Source organism: Cygnus atratus, chromosome 4 (assembly GCF_013377495.2).
Source record: "Cygnus atratus isolate AKBS03 ecotype Queensland, Australia chromosome 4, CAtr_DNAZoo_HiC_assembly, whole genome shotgun sequence".
NCBI classification, from domain to species: Eukaryota; Metazoa; Chordata; class Aves; order Anseriformes; family Anatidae; genus Cygnus; species Cygnus atratus.
The window spans coordinates 64,672,217-64,698,780 of NC_066365.1; the positions used below are offsets into that span (position 1 = coordinate 64,672,217).

At 37.0% G+C, this 26,564-nt stretch overlaps 1 protein-coding gene across 5 annotated transcripts in view; it reads right to left on the minus strand.

Moving 5' to 3' along the window:
- Window positions 1-26,564, minus strand: part of EVC2 (EvC ciliary complex subunit 2) — a 106,915-nt gene that overhangs the window by 33,631 nt on the left and 46,720 nt on the right. For 3 of the 5 annotated variants that reach the window (XM_035547292.2, XM_035547290.2, XM_035547293.2), the window contains 8 exons: window positions 25,107-25,311; window positions 23,486-23,608; window positions 17,064-17,291; window positions 14,574-14,788; window positions 13,214-13,301; window positions 6,934-7,127; window positions 5,642-5,743; window positions 2,638-5,151 (listed from right to left, as the gene is read on the minus strand). In XM_035547292.2, the coding sequence (XP_035403185.2) occupies window positions 4,881-5,151; window positions 5,642-5,743; window positions 6,934-7,127; window positions 13,214-13,301; window positions 14,574-14,788; window positions 17,064-17,291; window positions 23,486-23,608; window positions 25,107-25,311 (1,426 nt within the window). In that variant the 3' untranslated portion in view covers window positions 2,638-4,880. Of the gene's footprint in view, window positions 1-2,637; window positions 5,152-5,641; window positions 5,744-6,933; window positions 7,128-13,213; window positions 13,302-14,573; window positions 14,789-17,063; window positions 17,292-23,485; window positions 23,609-25,106; window positions 25,312-26,564 lie in introns of those variants that run through there. The other 2 variants (XR_004778746.2, XM_035547291.2) reach the window with 2 other exon arrangements.

Here is a 26,564-nt window from a genome sequence, read left to right on the forward strand (position 1 = left end):
AACATTTTCAGTTCAGTCACTGCAGAACTCTTTATAGAGAGAACACTTTTCCCTAGGGTGTATTTTTTTTTTTTAACAATATCTTTCTTGTTAAAGAAACCTTTAAAATTGAATCTTTTTTTAAAAAAAAAAAAACAGCTTGACTTCAGAGACAAACTAAACAACTGAGTAAGGAACATTTCTGGCATGCTAATCCAGTATCTGTATCTCTGATAAGCCAAGCCAGAAAAAGAGATAGGAAAATAAACAAGCTTTTAAAATCCTACCTTGTCTAAAGGGCACTCTGCAGGTTGTACACTATTATCTACAACGTGATTTTGTTTCAACCTCTCTTAAGAGACGTAGCAAAGAACTTCATTACTCTAATTAATTACACTTCAGTAAATGCACTCATGAAGAAACTGCAGCATACATGAACACCACTACCATAACAACACCGCAGAAAATGTGATAGATACATACCTCACTGCAAATGGCTGCACAGGTCCAGAAGTCTATGGATACTGCATGTTTTTTAATCTATGGACACCGAGGATCGTGTCAATTTCAAACATTCCAGTAAGTGCCCATTTCATTTTAAAAGGACTGAAGTATTTTAAAATCTTTTCCTTTGAGTCTTTATATGGTGCTAGCACCAAATTTGTATGATAACATGGAAAAGCAAATCTCTCTCAGCAAGAGCTCCTCTTAGAGCTTTTCTGGGGCATTTTGTTCCCTACCAGTGCAAACCTTTAATTTACAAACACCACATGGTCCTTCAGGAGGGATCACACTATCAGTGGAAAACCGGGATAATGATAATGCTAAGAGGAGCCTACAGCAGAGTCCCCACATCTGCTAAACCTGAGGACTGACCATTTTGCACAACTGATAAGACTCCTGAAAATCCAGAAGTGGGGCCAGTTAGTGAACAGGAATTGCCTCTGGGCATGAGAGAGGTGCTGTGCACAGTGGAAGCTAACATTAAGTGCCCAGTGAAGAAAGGATAACAAAGCTACAGTCCAACATAGAGAATTCACTTCTTCAGTAAATTATACCATTATTTCTCCTGTGTAGATTAAAGTGTCACTGCCCAACAACTGCTATTTTTTCCTGTTCTCTCCATGTTTTGGCTCCTTGGTCAACGGCCTCAGGTAGAGGGGAGATGACAACCACGATGTGCGTATAATGTCCAGGGTCAGGGACAAGATGAAAAATAATGAACTTCCAGGGGAAAGCAATTAAATGGGGTGTTAATGAGAGGCTCCTTCATTTCCGATACTTTCGATCCAAGTAAAATGCATTATATAACCAGGCAGAAACCAGGAGAGTTGCTAAACAACGGTGGGGTGGTTTTGCGTTTTTGTTTGTCTTGTTTTTGTTTTTTTTTTTGGTTGTTGTTGTTTTGTTTTTTGATTTTTTAATAAGTCCTAATTCTACAGTCAGCACAGTATTAAGCACCAGTATCAGATACTTGAAGCGTTTTATTTTTGCTTCACCTGTTTAAAAATAAGAGACTGATAAGACATCCTTTTCTCATGCTAGTCTAGTGAGAATGAAGAACAATTTGCCCCATGTGGATAATGTTCAAAATGCTGAAGAATTTGGCTTTATATTAGTTATTTTATTGACAATGACAATTAAACCCAATGGGCTTAATTTGACCAGCTTGTCCAGTATGCACATCTTGGAAGACTTCAACTGTGAAATAAGGATGCTAATACCTATAGTACACACACAGGAACTGCACACACACCAAGGGCCTTCCTCTGTCTTCTGAGTGACTCAAAGATGAATATAAATCAAACATTTATTCAAGTGGGCGGTTACCTAGATAGTACCTATTTTGTAAGGTGAGAGAGATTTTAAGGTTAGCACATTTCTTTCAATATGCACTGCATGATATGAAACTGATCCAGATCAGGGTATGACAGTTCCCCACTAGAATAGTTACAATCACTGAGCTGCTTCAAATTTGTGATGAGTTAGAGTTGCAAATTAGCCTTCTGCTACTAGACATGCAGATTATCTGTTGAGGATAATAAATTGACATTGCAATCAATATTCAGATTTTGCATTGTATCAACATCTGTGAGTAGTGCTGCTGTTTCCCTTTTCATATAGTAACAGCCTAAGGTCTGGGCTTGGGAGAAGTCTTACTTGCATCAGGTGAGGATACTACAGCTTTCAAGTGCTCCTTGCAGCCCTGACTACAGCTCAGCTTTTCCTACTGCTTAGTCTTGCACAGGGGCTGTTGGGAGACATGACTCTTCTGAACCTTTTTCTGAAACACCTGAGCCTCCTCCAGAGGCAGCTCTGACCTGCCTCAAAATAGGGCAGACCTTACCTTAACCTACCCTAGCCTTCAGGAGGACATACAAGATGCCTTAAAACACAGCAACTCTGAACTCCCACTACCCTGACACACTCCTTTTTCTGTGAGAGTGATGACTTCTTTCAAGAGACTGAAGAATGCAATCAGAAAATAATTAGGATTATCAGGCTAATTACTGCATAGAACATTTTCTAATGTTAATAGTGATAAGAAACACTAATTGCTGTTTACTGTGGAATGAATATTTAAACTTGTCAAGTGAAGAGGGAAAAAATGCTTTTTTCCACTGGGAATAGATGACAACTGCAGACACACATACAAAGTAACATTTTAATTTTTAAAATGAAATTGGTGTCCTATTAATACAAAGGTATAGAAACTTCATACCTCAAAAACAGCAAAATACACAATCACAGTACCCTCACAGCACAGCATTTGAACACAGTTCAAAAAATCCTTTGAAACCAGCTTGAATATCATGAATTATCAAATACATGCATTCCTTTTAATTTATATTTTCCTATTACAGTTTTTAGGGTTCATATTTACGGACTTCTTTCCACCAACTAGAAGGGTTTGAAAATTAACTCTTTTTTGAAATGTAAAACGATATCCTCGTAATTTAGAGAAATTTGGGAATAAGAACTTCAAAAATACCCACATAAAATTACAACAGTTGGCAGCACTGTAATAAAAAAAAAAAAAAAAAGAAAACTTTTGAAGGTATTACATGTCCATTTACAAGTTTCCCTTTTCTACTTACATATATGATGACATTGCTTCAAGAAGAAAAACACTGCTACGGGTTGCAAATATTTAAGACTCAAAACTTAAGTTCTGAACTGAAGCCACATTCCTAGTTCTACTGAAGTAAATTTATAAACAAAAGTGAAAAGATGAAACTACTCTGGGTTGAAAGGCTTAGTGCATATGCATACACTGAAGATCTGGACTATCAGCTACCACTGGAGAACACAGACTGCAGAAGTAACATTCAAAGCTTATTAACAGCACAAGATTAAACTAAATTAGCTAGACTAAGAGAAAATCAGACAACAGAGGACTTGTGGGTCATCTACTTCATCTCTTCATGTCATCTGCTATACCACAGCTTATTACAAGAATACATAAATACAAGAACAGTAAATCAGTACCTGCTTTATATAATAAATAACCTTTCTATATAAATTATGAACAGCTACAGTAAAATCAGTGCAAAGCACTGAAGGAACACTGAGTCCTGTCTGCCAGAACGTGCATCACAAAACACCCATATTTCATCTGTTGCATCATTAAACGAATCATCGAATGGTTTGGGTTGGAAGGGACCTTAAAGATCACTCAGTTCCAACCTCCTGCCATGGGCAGGGACACCTCCCACCAGACCAGGTTGCTCAAAGCCCCATCCAGCCTGGCCCTGAACACCTCCAGGGATAGGGCATCCCTACATCCACAGCTTCTCTGGGCAACCCAATCCAGTGCCTCACTGCCCTCAGAGTAAAGAATTTCTTCCAAATATCTAATCTAAATCCCCCTTTTTTCAGTTTAAAACCATTACTGTTGTGGTATCACTACACCCCCATAAGAGTCCTTCCCCAGCTTTTCTGTAGGCCCCCTTTAAGTACTGGAAGGCCACTATAAGGTCTCCCTGGAGCCTTCTCTTCTCCAGGCTGAACAACCCCAACTCTCTCAGCCTTTCTTCACAGGAGAGGTGCTTCAGTCCTTTGATCATCTTCATGGCCCTCCTCTGGACTTGTTTTAATACATCCATGTCTTTTTTGTTCTGGGGGCCCCAGAGCTGAACACAGTACTCTAGGTGGGGTCTCACAAGAGCAGAGGGGGAGAATCACCTCGCTCGATGTACTGGCCATGCTTCTTTTGATGCAGCCCAGGATACGGTTGGCTTTTTGGTCTGCAAGCGCACATTGCCAGCTCATGTTGAGCTTCTCATCAACCAACACCTCCAGATTCATCTCACCAGGGCTGCTCTCAATCCATTCTCCACCCAGCCTGTGTTTATGCTTAGGGTTGCCCCAGCCCAGATGCAGGACCTTGCACCTGGCCTTGAACTTCTTGAGGTTTGTATAGGCCCACCTTTCAAACCTGTCCAGGTCCCTCTGGATGGTATCCTTTCCTCCAGCATTATGACCGCACAACACAGCGTGGTGTCATGGGCAAACATGCTGAGAGTGCACTCAATCCCACTGTCCACATCACCAACAAAGATGTTAAACAGTGCCTGTCCCAGCACTGACTTGTGAGGAACACTGTTCATTACTGATCTTCAACTGGACATTGAGCCATTGACCGCAACTCTTTGAGTGTGACCATTCAGCCAATTCCTTACACACTGAGTGGTCCATCCATCAGAAGATGCACTGATGAGAACTGAAAGATGCACAACGCTCATTGTGAAGTTCGACAATGTAAAACTACAACTATTTACAATGTCAGAAAATTGATATTAAAACAATGCAAGTGTTATCTAAGCTGCATACTTCATTCTTTCTAATTTTTAAATAACTTCCTCTTCCCTAATTGATTCTTCAAATGGAAGTCTCCCTCATTAATCCATACTTGCATGTGCAGCTTTTTTGGAATTAAGAAAGTTCTTTTTCTTTTTCCTTGGAGAATTATGAAAAGAAAGTACTGGATCACTCTGCTCACGGAACAAAAATACCTTCTCCCCTGTGTCTAATACTTCTATGGATTCAACGGTTGCAGTGTTCAAGGAAACATATTGACCAGACTGTTCCATAGGAGGATGCGTAGACAAACATCCACGATGAATGAATGATGCTTCTTCCAGGAGGACAAGTTGCTTCTTCTTTATCAAGCTACATTAATGAGAAAAAAAAAAAAAAAGAATTAAAAATGAAAACTTGGCAGAAAAACAGCATCACTTTCTGTATCATACCATGACGTAGGAGTGGTGACTTTCCTCTGGAAGCTAAAGAAAATCGTATTTTAGACAGAAATGTAATTTCTCTTCCAATCCCCAATAATTTGCATAACATTTTACAAGATACAAAACTGCATAAGAAAAGTTAACCTTATACTAAGTAACATAGGGAAGGTGAGGCAATGTTTATGAAAAATGTGTGAATTTTGTTGGTAAGTACAGAAAAACCTTTTTAGGTATTTAATATTATTGCATATTATGTATAAATGTGTTGCATAAGCATAAAAGATTAGAACAGTGTCAGAAAAGGCACATTTATGAACTTATTTTCTGAGAGATGTAGAAGAAACTTTGGAGATGAAAAAGTATAAGAAAATAATAATTTTAAAAAATCATGTGTTTCTTCCTCTTTTTTTTTCCTTTACCTGTCTTCTCTCCTGTTTAGAGAAGGAATTCTTTCCAAACTTCTGTTTATCAGATCTTCCCTTACTTTGTTCTCCAATGCTTGCCACCTCTCTTGGTTCTTCCTGAAGGAGAAGGAAAGAAAAAATTCCCAGCAGCAAATCCCTAACTACACATACTTTTTCCCCTTTTCTTATTTTAACTACCAAAACCCTAACATTAATGCAATAAATGCAACCAGTAAGAGCACACAAGGGTTTCTGCACAAGTTATTTAAATCACATAAGATCACATGGTCCCAAGGACCCTTAGCCATTCCTTGACAACTCACATCCAACAACTAGAGGGTTCAGTGCCATGTCTGCTTTTCATAGAATCATACCATAGAATGGCTTGGGTTGGAAGGGACCTTAAAGATCACCCAGTTCCAACCCCCCTGCCATGGGCAGGGATGCCACCCACTAGACCAGGCTGCTCAGGCCCTCGTCCAGCCTGGCCTTGAACACCTCCAGGGATGGGGCATCCACAGCTTCTCTGGGCAACCTGTTCCAGTGCCTCACCAACCTCTGAGTGAAGAATTTCCCCCTAACATCTAATGCAAATCTCCCCTAAACTTAAGATTAGTTTACAACTATTCCCCCTTGTCCTGTCACTATCTGCCCAAGCAAAAAGTTGCTCTCCATCTTTTTTATAGTAGTACTGAAATACTTTAAGTACCAAAGCCTTTAAGTACTGAAAGGCTGCAATGAGGTCTCCCTGGAGCTTTCTCTTCAGGCTGAATAGCCCCCGCTCTCAGCCTTTCTTCACGGGAAAGTTGCTATGATCATCAGCCCTCTGATCATCTTCATGGACCTCCTCTGGCTCTAACAGGTCCATATCCTTCTTTTTCTGAGGGACACCCTTCAAACCCAACTCTCTCCAATTTGGAGATATTTTTTTTTTAATTTAAAAATAATCTTTTCTCCTTTTCTCATGTCATGCACAGCAGGGAGTTGGGAGAGAGACTTCATTATTTTAATAAACTCAAGTCAACAAAAAGAAAATGATCAGAGTAAGGTTTATAAATCTATAAAATAATTGCCTAATTCAGTTAAATTATACTCCTAAACTTATAAAACTTATGAGCTTTTCATCAATCAATTTTATTTCATAAAATAAAGCACCAGTTTCAAAACACTTTACACCATGAAAATATTTCACAGAAGAAACTTACGAACCCCCTATTTTTCTATCATCAATCTGCCTGTCAAGCAAATAAATATATAAAGAAAGCAATAATCTTTTGCAACAGTCTACCAGAAAAGATCACACTTACCTTTTTTTACAGCTGCCAGACTCATCTGCAGCACTATCACCTTCAGCAACAGCATCTGTATATTTATTGATGGAATCAAGGACAGAAAGAACCTCACTTTGTGAACTGGAGGGCAGCAACAAGTTCAGAATCCCGTGCAACGTTCCCATTGGCACCCTTGTCAGTTTGGATAAATAACCTGCCAGTCGGAGCTCCTGGAGGATTAATGAGTGGAAGCAGCATAGGAAGAGAAGGGAAGGAAAGGGTTAGTGAATTTTAATTGCTAGTGGTAAAAAATAATTCATCATAGAAACAAAAAGTATTACTGAAAATCATTTTAGTGGTTTTGGTGTCAAGTGGTCACAGTCCTGCGTTCATTGCTTCCATCCACACTGGCCCACATGCATTGAAGTACTCCATTTCATTACAAATACATGCAATTTAAATTCTAAACAACCGGTTCCTCTCATTTTGTCTGCTTAGAGCAGATACTCAATGCCAGAAAAATCACAATGCAATCATATTCTAGAATGTAAGGTTTACTTAATTTATGGATTGTAACGTTATCAACATAGGAATGAAGCAATATGGCATTTTTTGGTCTGCAAAATCAGAAAAAAATAACCTCTGAAACCTAATGACAACATTTACATGTCACCATGGTTGGGCATTTCATTGTTTAGCTTCTCATAACACCACATTCTGTGATAAGCTCAGAGAATAGCTTGTAATACTTGTCAGTAAGAGAAGGAAACATCTTCAGCCCCCTAAAAATGTTTTTTCTTTTCTTTTCTGGCCCAAAGGTTGTTGGTAAATTATATTCACACAGTGTCCAAACAGACTAAGTTCAAATTCAGTTGTTCCCTAGACGATGAATCAGACCAATTCCCTGTCTCTCTCTAAGCACCCAAACCACATTGTTACTTGCTGCTCAGCTGTCAAAACTACTCTGTACCCAGGGCTGTTTCTGCAGATTTCTCATGTGTATCAAATATAAAACAGCCTACAGTATACTGAGACAAGCAGAGATTTCTCTCCAAAATGCAGAAGTAGTCACTCCCCAAAGTCTCCTAGGCTCTTAAATATTGCTGCATGTTTTCCATGGAAACCACTGAGATACCAGAATGAATGAGACAAAATGCTAAGATTGATCATAGATTACTAAGTTGTTGGGTATTTCAAATATCCATTATTTTCATCCTGAAATGGGTACCGTAGTTAGGAAAGAGAGACATCTGTTCATGGTTCTTAAGTAAGAAGTCATTTGATTCTTCTGTAGGGAAGATGTAAAGAAGGCCTTAAATCTTAATACAGACAGATAAGTTTAATTTCTGTAGTCAATGTATACAGACTGCTTGGTCTTTAAAAACTGTTGTTCCAGAAACTTGCAAAAAAACATAAAAATGGCATCTCTGTGACCCATCCGTCCCTCTGACAGAATGGTCTCAGCAGGACCTTTAACTCCATAATTTATATGCGGATGATTATTTATATGCGTCATGACTTCAGTACTGCTTTCCTCTGTAATAGTTTCCTCTTTAAAAAATTCCTTCCTCCACTCTGACCCTTACCTTTCTGCATCAAGTATGATTTGTACTGGAAGGCAACCCTCAGTGGTATTCTAACCCAGCAGAATTCATGATTAAGTCATCCTCCAAGGTGCCACAGTGCTGTCAACAGTACCAAAAGTGGCACCAGACAGGTGCACCTAGCATATGTCTGACCAAGTGAGTGCTGATGTGTGACCAGGCACCTGCAGTAGCACTTAGAAAAACCCACAGGTACCTGGACCAGCTTGCGTAAACAGGAAGGAGAAGTGAGTGTGCATTCAAATACAGGAATGGTCACGCTAGTCAGACCAAAGGCTCTCCAGTATGGGGTGAGTTTCAATCTTCAGGCATATTAGAGACAGTAAAGTACTGCAAAGATTAGAAATTTGTGTGTTTTGTAACATTAATGGATAAAAATGTTATTTGTGCCACCAATAACCTCATCTGTATTCTCTGAATTTCGCCAGAGTACAAATAGGGATGTATGAACTGTGGTTTCCAAACAGTAGAATTACTTTTAAGTATTTTGTCTGAGCAATGTGTATTTAAACACCTATATGCAAGAATCAATGAACTTGATTCATGCTGTGTTTCAAGCTTACCGTGCTGTTACCCCATGACAGTCTGTCTCCATCATTTGTCTTCTCTAAAAATCAACTAGTGTACCTGGGGCTATAGCTACATGCTCATTTATAAGTAACTTCTCACCGAGAGGCTTATGATCCTGAACTCACTATCATTCTAGCAAATCTCTTATCGACCTAGATCTGCTTCCATAGGGACATAAGCTGCAAGACAAAATGTAGGAAAGTGAAACTTATCTGGTTTTCCAAGAAGGCTACATCCACAGTTCTAAAAACTAGTTTAAAGGGGAAAATCCTCTATAAAGAAAAGAATAAGTGTAAGATACAGAGGTACAATACTATAGTTTCTTAATACGTGTCAGTATAATGTGCCTATAAATTGTAAGAAAATGGGGAAAAAAGATTTAAAAATCAATTCCTATATCAACACACAGGATAAACATATCACAAAGAAGGAACATATTACACTGTGAGCCTTAATAAATTAATAAACTCCTATTCTACTAAGCGTGTACTTCTTTACAGTTGAATTACGACTATTCAAGTTTGGAATTACAGTTGGAATTATTATATTATGAAAATTGCTGTGAACAGAATTCATTTTTGTGTATCTGAAGGGGCTATCTGTATAGGTCTTATGGAATTTCATAAACTCCATGTCCCAAAGTATCTCTGGACTACCTTTTATAAGACTAAATGTAAATACAAAAAATCCAACTCTGGTGTATCTAATACATATTTCTACACGCTAAAAATTTCTTCAGGGAATCTTATGAACAAAACATACAGCACAGTCCCCCAGGTATACACTGAACAGTGTGTCCAGTTTTTCAGCTGTAGTGAGTTGACAATAATGCTCATAAACCTCCTTCTGTCTTCAAGATATAAAAATTATAGTTATCAAGGTCACTGCTCACCTGCTAGGGTGCTAAAGGGACTGGGTACTGTGAAAATTATGACATACTGTTTGCATGCATCTGTAATCTGCACAACAATTATTTTAATTTCTGAACTTGCAGAATGCCTACCATGCTGTTCAGAAGCTGTTTCACGATACATCTGTGCCAAAGGATTAGAAACCCAACAGTCATCACAAGAAGACAATTAAATTGTCAGCAACATAATCAACAGGGTATACCTATGCTGTAGAAAAGCAAGATCCAGCTTTCCCCAAGCCAAATGGTAAGATCTTCGGGAATGTAACACAAGAAGTGTCACTATTAAAAAACTTCTAGAATAGACACTAGCTTACAGTAACATGCAAAACCAGAATATTCCTGGTTAGTACTGGGCAGTTAATTGATAAATATAATCAATACTTCCCAATGAAAAAGAGCATTATATTTGAACTGAAATGCTAAGAAAAGAGCGAAGGTCTGTTGGGAAAGGACCAACATTTCTCTTGTAATGATTCAAAGTCAGAAGAAGTAGCACTTAGCCACTGGGTTTGCCTCTCTTCTTGGCGTCCCTTCCACTAAGTCCTACACTGCTGCTTCATCATTCAGCTGATCCTAATATGGCACACATCTTGAATTTAATGCCTTCACGAGAGAGGTAAATGTTGAGGCTCTATCACACACAGCTAACTCAGAAGCAGCAGAAAACCATTTCACATCATCCTTTGCAAGATAAGAAGTCTTCTGCTGAGCAGCTGTCTTGTTATATGCAACTTCTTCCTACCCTTCTATGCCCAGGGGTACGGCAAGCTAAGAACCAGAGTACAAGATTAATGCAGTGTTCATGCTCTTTTTTAAGAGTTCCCACTTAGTGCTGAGTGTTTTCACCAGCCCAGGAAATAGCTAAAAGAACATTGTACAAGGCCCCAGCCATTCCTTCAATTAGTCCAAAATCACAAAGCAACAGCAGATTTAAAAGCACTGAAATTACACTATGATAATGGTCTCAGTAGTGTTAATCTGGAAGAGTTGGTCTGTGCTGTTTAAAGCCTACATAACAGTCAGCATTTCTGGATGCAAAATGTTTTGTCAGATAAAAATATAATGAACTAGAAAAAAAAGTATAAAAGAATTTACAAGACTGGTCCACCAAGACCTATGACTTAAACTACAGCAGTATAGGGAAAGACGAGCAAAGGCCAAAGGACCTTTCAAAGCATTTTCAATTTCTGTATGTGTTCTGATGTTTATTTTTCACTGATGCTGAAAATAATTTATTTCTTATCTTACATTTACGATATTTAACAAGTATCTGAAGTATTGTATGTTTCAGCAAAACATTCATAGAAGCCTGTTAAATCCTTACCCGTTTTACCAAATTAAAAAAAAAAAAAAAAAGAATGTTGAACAGGACAAAAGATCCATTCTCTTTTCACCTAGAAACATGTTCTGAAATTTTCAGTTGTTACACAAACTGCAATTACAAATGGGAAAATGAAGCCTCAATTTAATATCACCTCTGAAAAGTGTTATAGCTGTTGCTGCCCATGTTACTGTTCCACAACTTAATGCATAACTGAAAATAGTTGGTGACTGCCTCATCAGCAGTACACAGGTTATTTTAATGGAACATAAATGAATACATGTAAAATTTAAAGCTATAAGAAATAATCAGATTAAAACTCACCATCTTGTGAATATTTACCACATAAACATCCTACAAAGGCAGACAGCAGAAAATTTTTTTCAGGAGCTCTGCGTGCAGCAGCCATGGGGGCAGGAAACACAATGAGAAGGAGTTTAAGGCTGGAGTAGAATTCAGCAGTTGCTGACAGCCATATCTGTTTACCATATGCCAAACTGTCAAGGTGAATATGGTAGCAAGACAGTTTGAAAAAAAAGGGGTTGCAACATAAAAATTAAAGAGAAAAACAATAAATAATAAAAAAGCTACAAAAACACATAGCTTGGATTTAAAACTAGAAGGCTGGTAAAGCTGGTTGTGACCTCCTCAGCAACACCTTCAAATGCTACACTTTGTAAAACACGTCAGAATGGATTTTTGGTGCTTATATTATTATGCCCAGAGAATAGGAAACCTTGAAAGCATAAGACCAGGTTTGAATTCCACTCTAACTTAATTCATTAGCACAAAGTGAGATAGTCCATTCCAGGACAGCACCTTAACCATCAGGCTGCCAGATGAGTCAAGTCTCTTCCAGTGAGGCTAATGCAATGATTCCACTTTGAATGGAGCCCGAGTGTCCCCATGAGAGACAGACTGAAGTGATTATCAAACTCCTGTGAGCTTTAGGAGACCTTGCTGCAAGTTCCTTGCCCAAATCAGAGTAAGGGTCTGAAAGCATGTGTGACCTACCACATGAATCTCCTAATGCAAATATAATATACAGGAGTCCCGCTCCAAGCTGATCTCAAGTAGACATCTAACTCAACAGAAGACAAAGAGTTCAGAAACCTGAGTAGAAACAAACCCGAGACTCAGGAAAAGCTGACATCCCCTTAGTCTAAGTTATCCCTCCTTGGCTCGCTAGCATATGAAGTTCCCAATTTGTGATACAGGTGGCTGCAACTGCAACTGTCCTTGAAAGGTAAGACACCTAGATGGTAAAAGCTGTAGAACCTATAGTCTTTTTTTTTTTTTTTTTTTTTTTTACCCTGATATTAGTTACTTAGCTAAACCAAAACCTGCAAATACAATTTAGGAACAACAGTGATTCACTTTTAATGCCCTTTGTGGCACTGACAGGCAGCCAACAAATAATAAATTATGACCAATGAAGAAGAAATGTTCTTTCTGAAAATAGTATGAGTAATGACACTAGAAAATTTAACTAGCAGTGCTTTTATCATTTAGTTTTGTAACACAATCAATGCTATTCATTTCTCACATAGACTGAAACCTAAACAGAACCCCTGTCTTAACACGTGGAAATCAAACGATAAATCTGTCTGTAAACCAGAAACTCATGCAATTTAGTTCTCTCCACAGAATGAAATGCAGTAAGACAACTGCTGGAAAGGATTTATAAGTGAAGAAGTAGTGTAACTTAGTAAAATTAAAAAAGCTGAAAAGTAGATCAGAATTAATTGAAGTCAACGGTAATATATGCTGCAAACACCAGAACTGGTAGTGACTATTAGCAGAACTGCGTCCAAATATATCTGCAACAGTTCCCAAAAAAGAAGAAAAGCTGATCTGCTGATACAGCTGTAATTTAAACCTGGAAGCTTTGTTCAATTTCATGCTTACCTGACTATAAAGTGCCAAAAATGCATCCATTTCTATATTTTCCAGAAGATCTTCAAGCACCATGCAATTCCACTGCTCATCTCTCAAGCTGAAGTGAAAGACAGAATTAACATTGAAATCTTCTCAGGTGCAATGACTGTATTATAGGAAACAATAACTGAAAGTCATCCATTCAGGAGGCAAAACTCTGTCAGCCAAGTTGGCTGAGCAGCATAACCTCTAAAATAAGTCAGTTTCTCCTCCTCTCTTCTCCCCTAAACCACAACACAAAATCAGAGCAGAATCTGAGGCCATGTTCTTGCACATAATACAAATCTGAAATTGCTCCAAAGGACTGTCATTCAACCAGTCCCCCCATCACCTCATTTTCATCACAACGCTTTTCAGCATTTTGTGGACCTTTTTGTTTCTGAAATAACAATAAATTGTTACCTTCCTCATTACTGATTTTTTTTTTCTTTCCAGACCAACTTATGAAGCCATTACAATGTTATCTGGGAAAAGCGCAAGATTCATTTCTTCCATTATGTTTACAGGTAAATAGTAAAGACTAGCTGTTGCTAGTCCAGCCCCTTTAGAGTTAAAACAGACTTAAGAGTGCTACAACTCCACTCAAAGCCTATCTAAGCTATTTTAATAAATCAATTGGTTCAAAGGAAACCCTCTTTGTAATGGAAAACACCCTCTACGAATCTTACATGAAACTTGAGATGTGGTAGGCTTTTAATAGTGTGCAATACAAGTGGAAATGTACTTTCTAACTCCTGTAACCCTAATGTAATGTAGTATTTTGTAATTTTGCACATTATCATCTATTTTTGCTGGGTGACCTTCATACAAGACAGGTATTTCTACATCTCTCCTAAGAGGCATTTTTTTTCCCCACTCATACCTTTACTTAAAGGTACTTAACTTTTCCACTGATACCTTTACTTATATATGACATCAAAAATAACTGTGGGACAGGGAATTCAGTCTACAGTGGAGATGGAAATTCGATTTTATTTTCTCAGTTACTTCCTCTGACCCCAACTGAGCAGGTTTCATTGAAGTCCTTACTCACCTTCTTGGGAGATGAAGAAACAGGATTAGAATTCTTTTCCCCCTTGCTGCTAGGAAGTATTGTTACGTTTTCACTGGCTCCATCAAGATATGGTGACTGTTACGAAGAACATCACCATCCAAATGCAACTAAGTTATTTCCTATTTCTTATTCCAGTGCTCCTGAGACTTCTCAGTTATGCTCTGGGCCACAGTCCCTCTCCAGCACAGCAGACATTTCATCTGTTGTTTCTCTGTGCTATCTTAAAGTCTGTAATGACTGTGGTGATTTAGCAATACCTGAGACCAAAGCACTCACCTTTGCTGGTGCAGATTTATAAATTGGTTACATCTATTCATGGCCTGTCTTAGCAGAACTGTCACCTGTCTGTCTGCATTCATTTCTACAGGTTCACTTGAAAGCCCCAATCCATCCGGTGTCCACCTCTGCTTATTCATTAGATGTTGTTGCTGCTGAGCTGACTCCTTATGCAACATTTCATACTCCAGCTTCCTGTCAAGTTCTTCAATCTCCTAGAGGTTGAAAACACAATCTTGAAATTCATAAATTATCTTACAAGAACAAGTTCTAATTGGAGTGAAGAAAGAAGATGGTATCGTAGCTTGTGTTATTAGTTTATTCATTTTCTCATTCCACCCAGCCACGTGCAGTCATTACACTTTCCAACTCATTGAATGGCTTCAGTAAACAGGACTTGCATGCTGTGAACATATGAGAACAATGCCTAAAGGTATGAGCCAATTTTCATTGCGTTAAACACTGATACTCTCTGAAACCTTCCTATGTAGAAGACATCTAGAAAGAAGTCTACTGGCAAGCCTGAGACCCAAACAAAAGAATGGCACCATCAGAATTAATCTATGAGCTACATAAAGCCACTGGAACAGCTTGTGAAACTCAGCAAGACTAGTTTTAGTTATATTGCATCAATGGCTAGTATCAAAGAGATGTGAGTTCAAAGACAGTAATTCAATAAATTCACAATAGTACACTAAATTGTGTAATAAAATTAGGATTCAAATACAATGGTCTAAAAATCAAAGGTTTAAAACCCAAAGTTTTAAGTGGACTGGATCTCTCATGCCAAAGACCTCTTTGAACAAAGAATCAAAGTAGACATCAGAAGGAAGGGTTCATATTCCAGTCTTCCAATGTCATTTTTGTCTGACCTCAAAAAAGTTGCTTACTAAATATCTTAGCACCTTTCTTCCCAACCTGTAGCTTGGAAAAAATACTGAATTTTTTATCTAACTATTCTTCCACTTCATCAGCTGTATTCACACTACACATTCATTAAAGTATGGTATCTCTAAGTAAGCATCTGCTCCCTGGTCAGCAAGATGTGACACTGGAGCTCAGATCTACTCTCCTAACACCTAAAAATAATATTAACTTGCTATCTCTAAGAGTATAAAGCAAATTCACATACAGCCAGATGTGCTTTGTTTCATTGATTGGTAAAACTATCACTGATGTAGTTAAGCATTAGAGAATCCTGTGTAATCTGACGTATTTGTTTTAAAGTAACAGGTGTTAATGTTTGTCAGGCAGAGGAACAAAGGAGCAGAAATAAAACACAGCAAGAGACAAAGGTTTGATTACCAGGAGATAGTTTCTGTAAACCAACAATGCCTAAAATATATTTTTCCCCAAATAAGGCTTAGCTCAGTTCCTGCACACTGGGTAAAGAATTCAGTGCTAGTTATTCTATCTTCAGTCTCTCCTTCAATACTTTTTTGCCATTTCTTCAAGGACAAAGAAGCTAAAAGCAACCTCTTTGCAGAGGATGGGACAAAGCCCCATCTTTTCTTTGGGACCTCTTAAAATTCCTGCATTAAAAGCAATAATCCCAGATTAAATAATTTTAATACTCTGTCTATGCAGAACTTTCTCCATTCTCTACAGATTTAATGATTTATTTTTAAATGGAATGGTATAAGCATACTAACTGCCATTTTAAGAGAAGCTCTACAGAGATGAGAGCATTAAAATTTAAGCTGGAGTTTTCATAGCAATAGCTTTCTAATGATGCCCTCAAGCAAAGAGATTCTGCTCTTAAAAAATCATTTTGTTTGTTCAACTCCAATGCTCTCCCAAGCCTCACTTGGATGGTCACAAATAGCAGACAAAACCCATCCTTATGAATACAGAGCACTGAAGTATTAAAAAAGGAATAGAAAACTGTCACATACATGTAACTTGTGTAATAAATCCAATGAACAATGAAGGGAAGAAGTCTTTCTGAAGTTTCTACTATAGAAACAATGTGAGTATGCTTGGAGGGAGACAGACAGGTAAGTATATTTATACATTTTTATTTTTATATATATATATATATATATATATATATATATATATATAAACTTTAAAAGCTCCATGATTTAAGTATATTGTGTATTTATGGATTTTCCTGTATGGCTAGCATTATATTGTCAAAAAATTTGTAACGCATTCATGACGAATCATGACACTATCTCTTCCCAATGTTCTTTCTTGTAATCAACAAAATTTAACTAGTCATCAAAATACTGCTCTTCCTGACTGTATATCTCTGGATGGTACTGTAACAAAAATAAATAATCACAATATACAATCTTCTCTGGCACTAATATTTTCCTTTACTTTAGTTCTTTTATATAGAACAGTAGAGTGCACATAAACACAGAAATTCAAGGCAAGACCATCAAGAGCTGCAAACCAGTGCAACTAAATCAAAGTCAAATAAACCACTGTCACAGTTGCTGTCTCCTAACAGGAGTTTTTCTTTCTCACAACCTCATTACTTACTGGATTATGGGCTTCCAAAATCTGAATACATTCCAATTTTGACATGTTTTTTGACATACTCAGTTGTTCAAAGAGCAAAGCTTGTACACTTATGATAGCAGTATATAGCTCTAACATTTTGATTTTTTTAACAGTCTTTTGAAACTGTAAAGAAGCAATATACTCTCCAAGTTTATTTTCCAGATCACGCAGCTGACAGTCTTTCTCAAGCAGCAACTCGTAATTAACCTAAAAAAATAATGAAACACAAAAGATAACAAGATTAACATAAAACCTTAAAACCTTACATGAACACTCATGATTTTACTACTCTGCAATTAACAAGCTGGATTAAAGCAGCAAAGAAATCAAAGCTGTTATCTTATAATGAGATACATTGTTTAAAAGAGTGTTTTTAAACATTCAATTCCAAGCTTTTACTGTATATAAATGATCACAAAATACTGCAGGAAGGTGAGATACCAATTAGATCAGGCTTTTTTTTTTTTTTTGGGGGGGGGGGGGTACAGATAACTAATAATACTAACTGGGAATACAGGAATACAGGGTCTATATTAATTTTTAATATAACAAAGGTAAAAATTAATAACACAAACAAATCTCTGCTTACATACATGAGTGACTAAAGAGGAAGACAAAATACATCCTTCCAATTAGTTAAAACAATACAAAATTTATAGAAAGACTATAGTTTCAACTTAGCATGTGTTAGTTGATATTGACCAATAAAATTCAACCTACAATTCTTTAACCAAATAATGAAAAATCCTCTTATACAAACAGGTTAAACTCTAAATCAAGAGTCCACTGGTAATGGATTTCAAACAGAATTAAAATTGGACTGAATAGACTCAAACAGGATTAAATCAAAATGCTTTAACTCAATTACTGTGTTGCTGCCACGTATCTAACGGGATATACACAGAGAAAACCCAAGGGTGAAAGGCAAACTCTGCATTCCCAAGCACAGAATCAGATGCAATGGCATTGACGAGCCCTCCATACTCCACCACTGACATTCAGAGACAGTGAAATTGCCCCTGAATCTGTTTTTCTGCAGGACAATGTGGCCAGTGAGCAGCTGTGATTACCCTCTTTAGATGCTTCCATCTGAGCTTGTCACTCTAAACCCCCTTTACAGTCAAAGAAAAGGGAAAAGGTGCCTGTTGGTGTGTGTCACACCCTAAAAAAACTCTTTCTACTGACGTTTAAGTGTGGATGTCTAGGTTAGACTACACTGCACATATAACATTTGGGTAAGTGAATCCTCAAAGACGTCAGATAATTTTCATCCTAGTTTTATTCTCTCTCGCTGTGTTACCTATCCATGCCGGCCCAGAATTTTTATTGTAAGAGAGGGAAGACAGAGCGAGCATACACAAGCATGAGAGCTGCAACCCCATTACTTAGAATTTACATCAAGTGCTGCACTACAGACTGGATTTTGAATCCAGAATCTACGCACAGAAACAGCCCAACTATGACACTGCTGGGTATCTGAGTGCAGGGTTTTTCCTCTCACTCCATCTCTAAATTCTCTTCTGCTCCTAAAAAAAATCTAAGAAGTTTCACAGCATGTAAAAAAGTTTTCAGAAATAATATTGGAAACTTAAGAAAATGCTTATTTATTTTAACAGAAATGCACAAGCAACCGCTCCCAATGACAGAATGGAAGGACCACAGCCACCAGAGGAGGCATCTCAAAACCTTTTAAAGATGTTTTGATTAATTTACTGTCACTCAGAGCAGGTATTCCCATTTGCATGCTATGGAAAGGTAGTTATCCCATCCAGTTTGACCCCTCTCTTAAAGAATGGGAAGAGATGAACATCCCTATTTAATTCAGATATCTACATGGTAGGTATCTTAGCACGGATCCTAAGGCATCCGGTGAGATACATTTATATGTGCAGCCTTAATCTCTCTACAGTTCTGTCTAGAAAATAGGAATAATAATAAAGACCAGTATGTTTATTAGAAAGGTTAGCATTACACTTATAGTCCTCCAAGATACTCTGCTATACGGCACCACAGAGTTCTTACACAATAAATTCAATAATCTCAAACGAGATTTCTTTAAAAATATCTGAAGTTAGTTACAACATTTCATTAGTGTAAATAGCACTGTGTTGCACCACCATACATACTCTTAGCCTTACCCCTTCATTAAAATATTTGAGATGCCCACAATTAACAATAGTACCTGAGAAGCCCAGCTTAAGGAGGTGCTCCAGCAGGCCCTGCCACTTGCTCTGTGGAAAGGCCCCAGGGAGAGGTGGAGGGCAAAGCTCTACCAGGCACGTGTCAACATACACCCTGTGGCACTGGTGAGTCACACCACTTATAGGAAAAAGAATTATCAAGTAGTTGTCCATCAAGTGTGAACAATAACACTGAAGGTGAACTGCAGTCTTTAGACACTATATGACTTGCCATTGGCACAGATCTGATTTGGCCCCTCAGTATCTCTCTGCACAAATAAAGAAAGATGATGCGTATTCAAGTCATTAACACCTTATTAGCTTTCCATTCATGTTAGCTTTGTATTCTATTCGTGTTAATCAGAATTATATATCTTTGACTCTCTTCACAATTAGCCTTAAAGCATCATTTATGGAGACTGTCACCAATCTTTTAGATCCCTGAGACAATATACATGCAATATGATGCCCAAGAATTTTCTCTGGAAATTATATTGATAAGAAACTTGCCAAGAGAGATTGTGTTTCATCCAAATTCTATTACCCGATAGACGGAGTTAAATTTACAATGTGATTTGCAACCAAATATGCTTGTGATATGTTCATGTGATATTCTCCAAAGTCTCCATTATATCATCTGGAATGTCCTTGAACACAAGGGAAGGAAGGTTACCATCAGGAAGTATTTCCTATTAATGTGAATTAAGCCAAGTACAACTCAAGAGTAAGAAACCATGCTACAGTCACAAAGTAGAGACAAGAATAATTTTCTTGTTATTTTTAACAAGTCTCCATCTTAAAAGACAGACATTGTCTTTCAACATTACTGTTATCTAAAGAATTGATCTTGAAAAATATAGGTGTAGGACACTAAAAACTAAGAAAGCATATGGGTAACACACATATTGGATATTTGGGTTTGGAAGAGAATTCAGCTCAGAGATCACACTGGAAATACAGTAAAACAAAATTCTAAAAACTAAGTTGTTATTTTTTAGCACTGGAGGCAGAGATCTCTAGTGAAAAGCAAAAGTAATGGCCGAAATTTGGAGTTTATGGAAAAAGAGCTGAGCTGCCTCCAAGTGCTCATAAAAAAAAACACATTAAAAAGTAGATGACTTGTACCTTAGGCCAGACACAGAAATATCCATTGCTTGTTCCTACGTTCCAGTTTTTAGTAGGAAATATTCAATACTAACATTACTTTTATGTATATATCTTCTATATTCTTTGCAGGCAGGTGAGAAACAAGTAAAATGAATCTGAGACCTTTTCTTCTCTGTGTAATGCTTTTTACTGAAAAGCTAGTAACTTTAACATTTCCCATCTAACCTCACAATCCAACAGCTCATAAGCATTCAGAGCCCCATACTGTACTCTAGCAACACCAATTAGAAATCAAATAAAATCAAAAACTGCAGAACATTCTACGAATCATGACTTTGAATTAGATTGCACAAGACAGACAAGCCCACCTGACTGGGGTTTGTTTGTTGTTGTTTCATTGTTTTATCTCCCCAAAGCAAACTGATTTCCAAAATCCAAATAGTTATTTCAAGATATTCTTATGAGCCATTGACACAAGACAAAGGCCTGGAAGCAAGACTATTCCACACATCAGTGCTGAGGCAAAATTTTAAACAAAATCTTCCTTTGAAAGCCTGCGCACAAGACAAACTTCTCCAATAAGACTCAAGTTTTTGTTTTGAAAGGCATGTTGAATTAATGATTATACTACCGATCTTTGTTACATTCTGCCCTTTGCGACAGAGGATAAAGCTCTCAAAAGCAATTAGCAATTTTCAGAGCCACACAGTCTGACTATCTGATCTTTCAAGGTCTCAGTTCTTAAGTTCCCACTGACTTGCCCTGAAAATGTATTTCATTACCTGTAATTCCAAAGACTTTTCTCATGCATGTCTATTACTATTGATTTTTTTTAGCCCAGAAGGGTAAACAGAAGAAACAATGTATTTTACTGCTGTCTTTCTTTTGATATAGGTAAATGCTTTTTCAGAAAGGAACTGCTACATAATCATGCCAAGTGCACAGGACACCTCAACACAGCTATGAAACACAGATGAATTAGATAGTCCGCATACTGTAAGACTAGGCCGTAAACCTTCTTCCATGGCCTCTCAGCTCACTACATCCTGTCTAAAATTTCTTCTCTGGCATGTCTGTTTTATAGGATTTCAAAACAATATATCCCACTGCTGTTTTCATAAGCACTGGCTAGAAAAAAGTTTATAGCCATCCTGTAGGCTGCAAAACAGAGACAAGAACCCACAACACCATGCGAACACCGCAGGAGAAAAGCAACAGTGAACAGAGGAGAAATAAAGCAGAACATTGCTCCATTGTTCCCCCCCGCTTTGAATTGGCTGTGAAAAATCGGATAGTTAATTCTGAGTTAGATGACAGAAGTGTTTACATTAATGCAAAATTTAGAAGCATAAGATTCTAAATGAGGAATGAGGCAACAGACTGCAAAAGGCAGAAAAAAAAAACAAAAACTTTTCTTCTGTGATCAACATAATGTTTATTGTAGTACTTCTTTGTTCTAATGATAATGTGAGAACTAATGAGTTTCCTTAACAATAGTTTAGTTTCCTTATTGGGAAAAGCTCAAAGCATTTGGCTTTTTACAACTAATATGCAGCTGTACAATTAAAACAACAACAGGTATGCCAGATGGCGCATGTAAAACTAAAATAATGAGGCTTCGAGAAGCTAACTTTCCAATTTTAAAACAAGATTCTAACAAAAGTTTAAGTCAATGATCACACCAAATGTGTTATCAAAATGAATGCCTAAGAGAAGGACCTATACTCAATTGTCCTTTTAAGTAACAGTAAAAAAAAAAAAAATTAAAAATGAAAGGAGATTTTGGAGGTCATGATATTAGGAATTGAAAACAAAAGTACAAATGCCTCCAGTTATGAATTAGATACAATTAGATACGTCCTTGGATAAAAGCTGTTAAATTATTAAAGACTGGTAAAACACACTTGGCCACTCTTTGCGTTCTTGTCTAAGCATCTGCTCTCAGTTTCAAAGACTGGATGTTGGACTAGATAAACCTTTGCTTTTATCATCTGCAACCAATAATAACAATATGCTAATCTCACATAAAATTATTTCTGAATAAACATATTGACCCATTCCTTGGGATCCAGGTACAAAAAGCAGAAGAAACAGGTGTACAAAATTTCTTCCAAATTTATGATAAATTGGTATTGCAGTCATTCGTGAAATTATTTTTTATCTGCCATTGGAACAATTTGCCCAGGGAGGTGGTGGAGTCACCATCACTGTGGGTGTTTACAGAAAGACTGGACATGGTGCTTAGGGACATGGTTTAGCGGGTGATATTGGTGGTAGGGAGATGTTTGGACCAGATGATCTTGAAGGTCTTTTCCAACCTTAATAATTCTATGCTTCTACCAATTTCAACTTCCAATGACACTTGCTCTGGCTAGTGCTTATATAGCTGAGCACTACTTATGTCTAACTGTTGTCATTGTAATATACCTCAGATACAGAGAAGTAATATTACTCATATTTCACAAATGGGAAAATGAAGCAGAGAGAGGTTAAAGAAGATGAATATCTCATGGAAAGTCTACTGGCAGAGAAGGAAAAAACCTCCAAAACCCCATATTGACGCTGGCCCTTCCATTCCTTAAGGATTAACAATCGATTGGGACTGGGACCCTTTTAAAGGTACCAACAAGAACCAAGGCTCCCCTTCAATGAGTTGTGTATAAATAAACTCAGTATAAAACTACCCAAAATGTATTGGAATCTAAGAACCCGTTTCTGTGTTTTCAGTAGCATTAACAAGGCCCATGAATAAAATCTTGTTCAGTAGTGAAGCACAATCCACTGTTCTATGATTCTATGATTTCAAAGGTCTGCTAGGAAACCCAGAGGACCTAGGGGAATCTTGCAATCATGCATAAACCAAGCCCCAGAACTATCAGAGGAAAAAAAGAGTGAGACACGAAAGCAGTTCTGTAATTAAGGTGCAAAAATTAAAACAAAGCCAAAACTATCTTTAAATACATCTTGACAAATGCAGGTATGAGTAAAAAGATAGATCATGCCACTGCACCTCATGCCTTCTTTATCTGGATATTATTCATGACTGAGAACTGTTATTCTTTAATTACTTAAAATATAGGTTCTGACCCCAGAACAGGAAAATCTTACTTTTACCTTATTCACATTTGCATCTTTCACTGAGTCTTCATAAATGAAAATTTTGTCCTGTAAAGATTTCTTCAGAATATCTATTTTATTTCTACTCCTGGATCCTGTTTTTTTCATTTTAGAATGCTGCTGTGATAAGATGAGCAAAAAAGGCATTATTTGTAAGAGGTAGATGGGGATGGTACCATTAAGATTACTACTTACTATTTTGGGCAGATTCACCAATTAATGAAACACTTAACAAGGACAAATTTCACTAAGAAAATATTTCTGAAATGCATGTGCTGTGCATTCATTCTGATGATTCCTTTCAGACATTCAGATAAAACTGGAAACTCCTTTTTAAAATTTCATTCATTTCATTTAAATTTCATTCATTCACCCTTTCCATGAAAACTGCTATAAATTTGATTTTATATAACCTTTAGTAGTGACAATAAAAGAAGATGTTAACTGATACATACTGATACATAGTTTCCTCAGCACAGTTAAAAATGAACAAAGAAAATTAATTTAAGAACTGCATTGTTTTTGAGAGACAGTATATGAATCACAAATGAACCTGATAGTATTAATAGGCACCAATTCATGCAATCAAATTATTCTTGACCTTTATATATCTTTACAAGAATATCAACTAAGTATAATGAACTCTCACGGAAATGATAACACTTGTTCAACTATAAGGCTATTGCAAAGTCATTTTCGTTCTTAAGTAATTCAGAAATTATTAAGGTTTTGAACTAGCCTACTTCCCAATATAATTATACCAAGTTAGTTTACACATTTAGAAAACATAACTGAACCAAAACAAAGTAAGAGAAAGTACTCCTTTTACGATTGTATCAGAAAAATTATACAGGAAACAATTTTCTTTCTCGTGTTTAAGAACAGAAAACAATTTATGATTCCATAGATTTTACATCTTACAAAAGGAATTTAACACCCTTCAGTGTTATTAAAAACAAAACAAAACAGACAAACAAAAAAAGTGCTACATTTGATAGATATTTCTTGTTGGGAAAGTCTCTCTAACTTTAAATCTACTTATTAGACTATCTAGATTATCTTATTATCTAGATTTAAAATAAACAAAATAAAACTACCTCTGTACGTGTCCAATTATTTTGGAAAGAAGAATCTGAAATCAAGCCCATGTTATTATCAAGAGGCAATAATGTCCTTCCTTACTTTAGTGCCAAATTTAGTGAAGTGGAGGGTTTGCAAGAGAAATCTCAGTTTGGGTTGTAAAGGACCTAACTTGTCCCTGATGTTCAGAGTCAGGCTTATCATCTCTCCAGTTTTTGACATTTCAGTGGACTCTCCTCAGATGAGTCCCCTTTTGGTCACCCAACCGTTTCTTTATACAGATGCCTTCATCTTGGCAAGGCTGGAGGACACACAAGCAGTAGATCTATGCAGGTGTGCAGGTGTATGTGAAGGAAGCATATCTGACTGCTGCTCAAACAGTTATCTTTAAGGTTTACCAATCCACACACAGGAGAAGCATACATCACTGTCATCTCTATGGAGAAGCTATGGAATTCATCTGCAGATCAGGCCGACAACTGTGGATGCATGCATGAACACCTCACCCATCCCCACACCGATCCCACATTGTGCCTACCTGTTTATTGGTCATTGCTAAATTCTGATCAACTTTCAGCAGCTCCGCATCCCTTTGCTCCAGCTCAAAAGCCTGAAGCAAAGTTCTAGCTCTTATCTTGGGCAGAGCCAAGCTGCTATCCACCTGAGAAAAGCAGCAGTGGAACTCTTGTCTCATTTTAAGCAATTCCTCTTCGGATAGTGAAAGGGGCAAACTTAGAAGATGCCTGTTAAAAGAAAAAAATAAACAATGAAAGCCATTTGCTGTTCAGTGATACAGACAATTTTCCATAAAATTTTAAAGACATGCACAAGAATACTTTACAGGACCATGATCATTCTTCTTTACATTGTGTATAAATCAGTTATTCATCTCACATAGGACTGAGCTGCTCAGTATGTTTAAAATACCCATGAGCATACCTTAAATTCTAAGTACAGTACCTCCTTGACTGTAAAACATCATTTTCAAAAGGAAACACGTTTGGAATAAAAAATAATACAAATTTGAGCAAACTTCCTAAGTACAGAATCTTTCTACCACTTCAGACAATACAAACCCCGAATTTAGGGCTGTTAGGGCTGTAATCAAGACAAAGGCTTCTTGTAAAGCCTCCCTGTGCTGTTTCTCAGCACTTAGCAGTCCAAGCGACTGAGAGGGGAGAAAAATAAAATGAAAAAGTATGTCTGTATTATAAACTCACGTATGTCACCTGCCCCATCACCAAGTGGTTTGACCTATTCTTTGTAAAAAAGCTTTTAGTAGTCTGAACAACATGGATTATATTTTAACAATTTGAATCACTCAAAAAGTTCCTATTTTGTCAAAGGAAGGTTCTCAACACAGAAGTCTAGGGAACTATGCATCAGGCCAAGCTGAAGTTGACTTAAAAATAGAACATGCTAAAGCCTAAATTCATCTTCCAGTTTTGACTAACCTTAGACTATATTCATGTTCTGATCTTGTGACTGAAATATTTAAGAGTATTTCATAAAAGTAGTTTAACTTTTCTTTTGAACAAATTCTCTTTCCCAAAAATGCATTTGCATTAAAAGCATGAACATCACTTTTTTTAAAGTAGCTTATTATTATTATATTATACTGTATGTTCCATTAAGACTGAAGCTTTAATTCAACATATCATAGTTATACAGTACCTCATAGTTCCACTAAAATATTCCTGGGTTTAGAAATCCTGCGTCTAAATAGATCTTATTTCTGTTTACTGATTCAGCAAAGTACCGTTACATCCTAAATTAAAACATCTTAATATGCTGTAAAGTTTTCACCTAAAAAAATTAATGCAGTATTACTCCAAATAAGCATTTCCAATATACTTACCATTTCTCATGTTGTCTTAAGACATTCATTAGGAGAAAATACAGTGTGTGTGCGTGTGCATACGTGTATATGTGTGTGTGTCTGTGTATGTAAAGACTGCAAATCACAATTTTGTAAAGTCTATACTTAATAAGGACT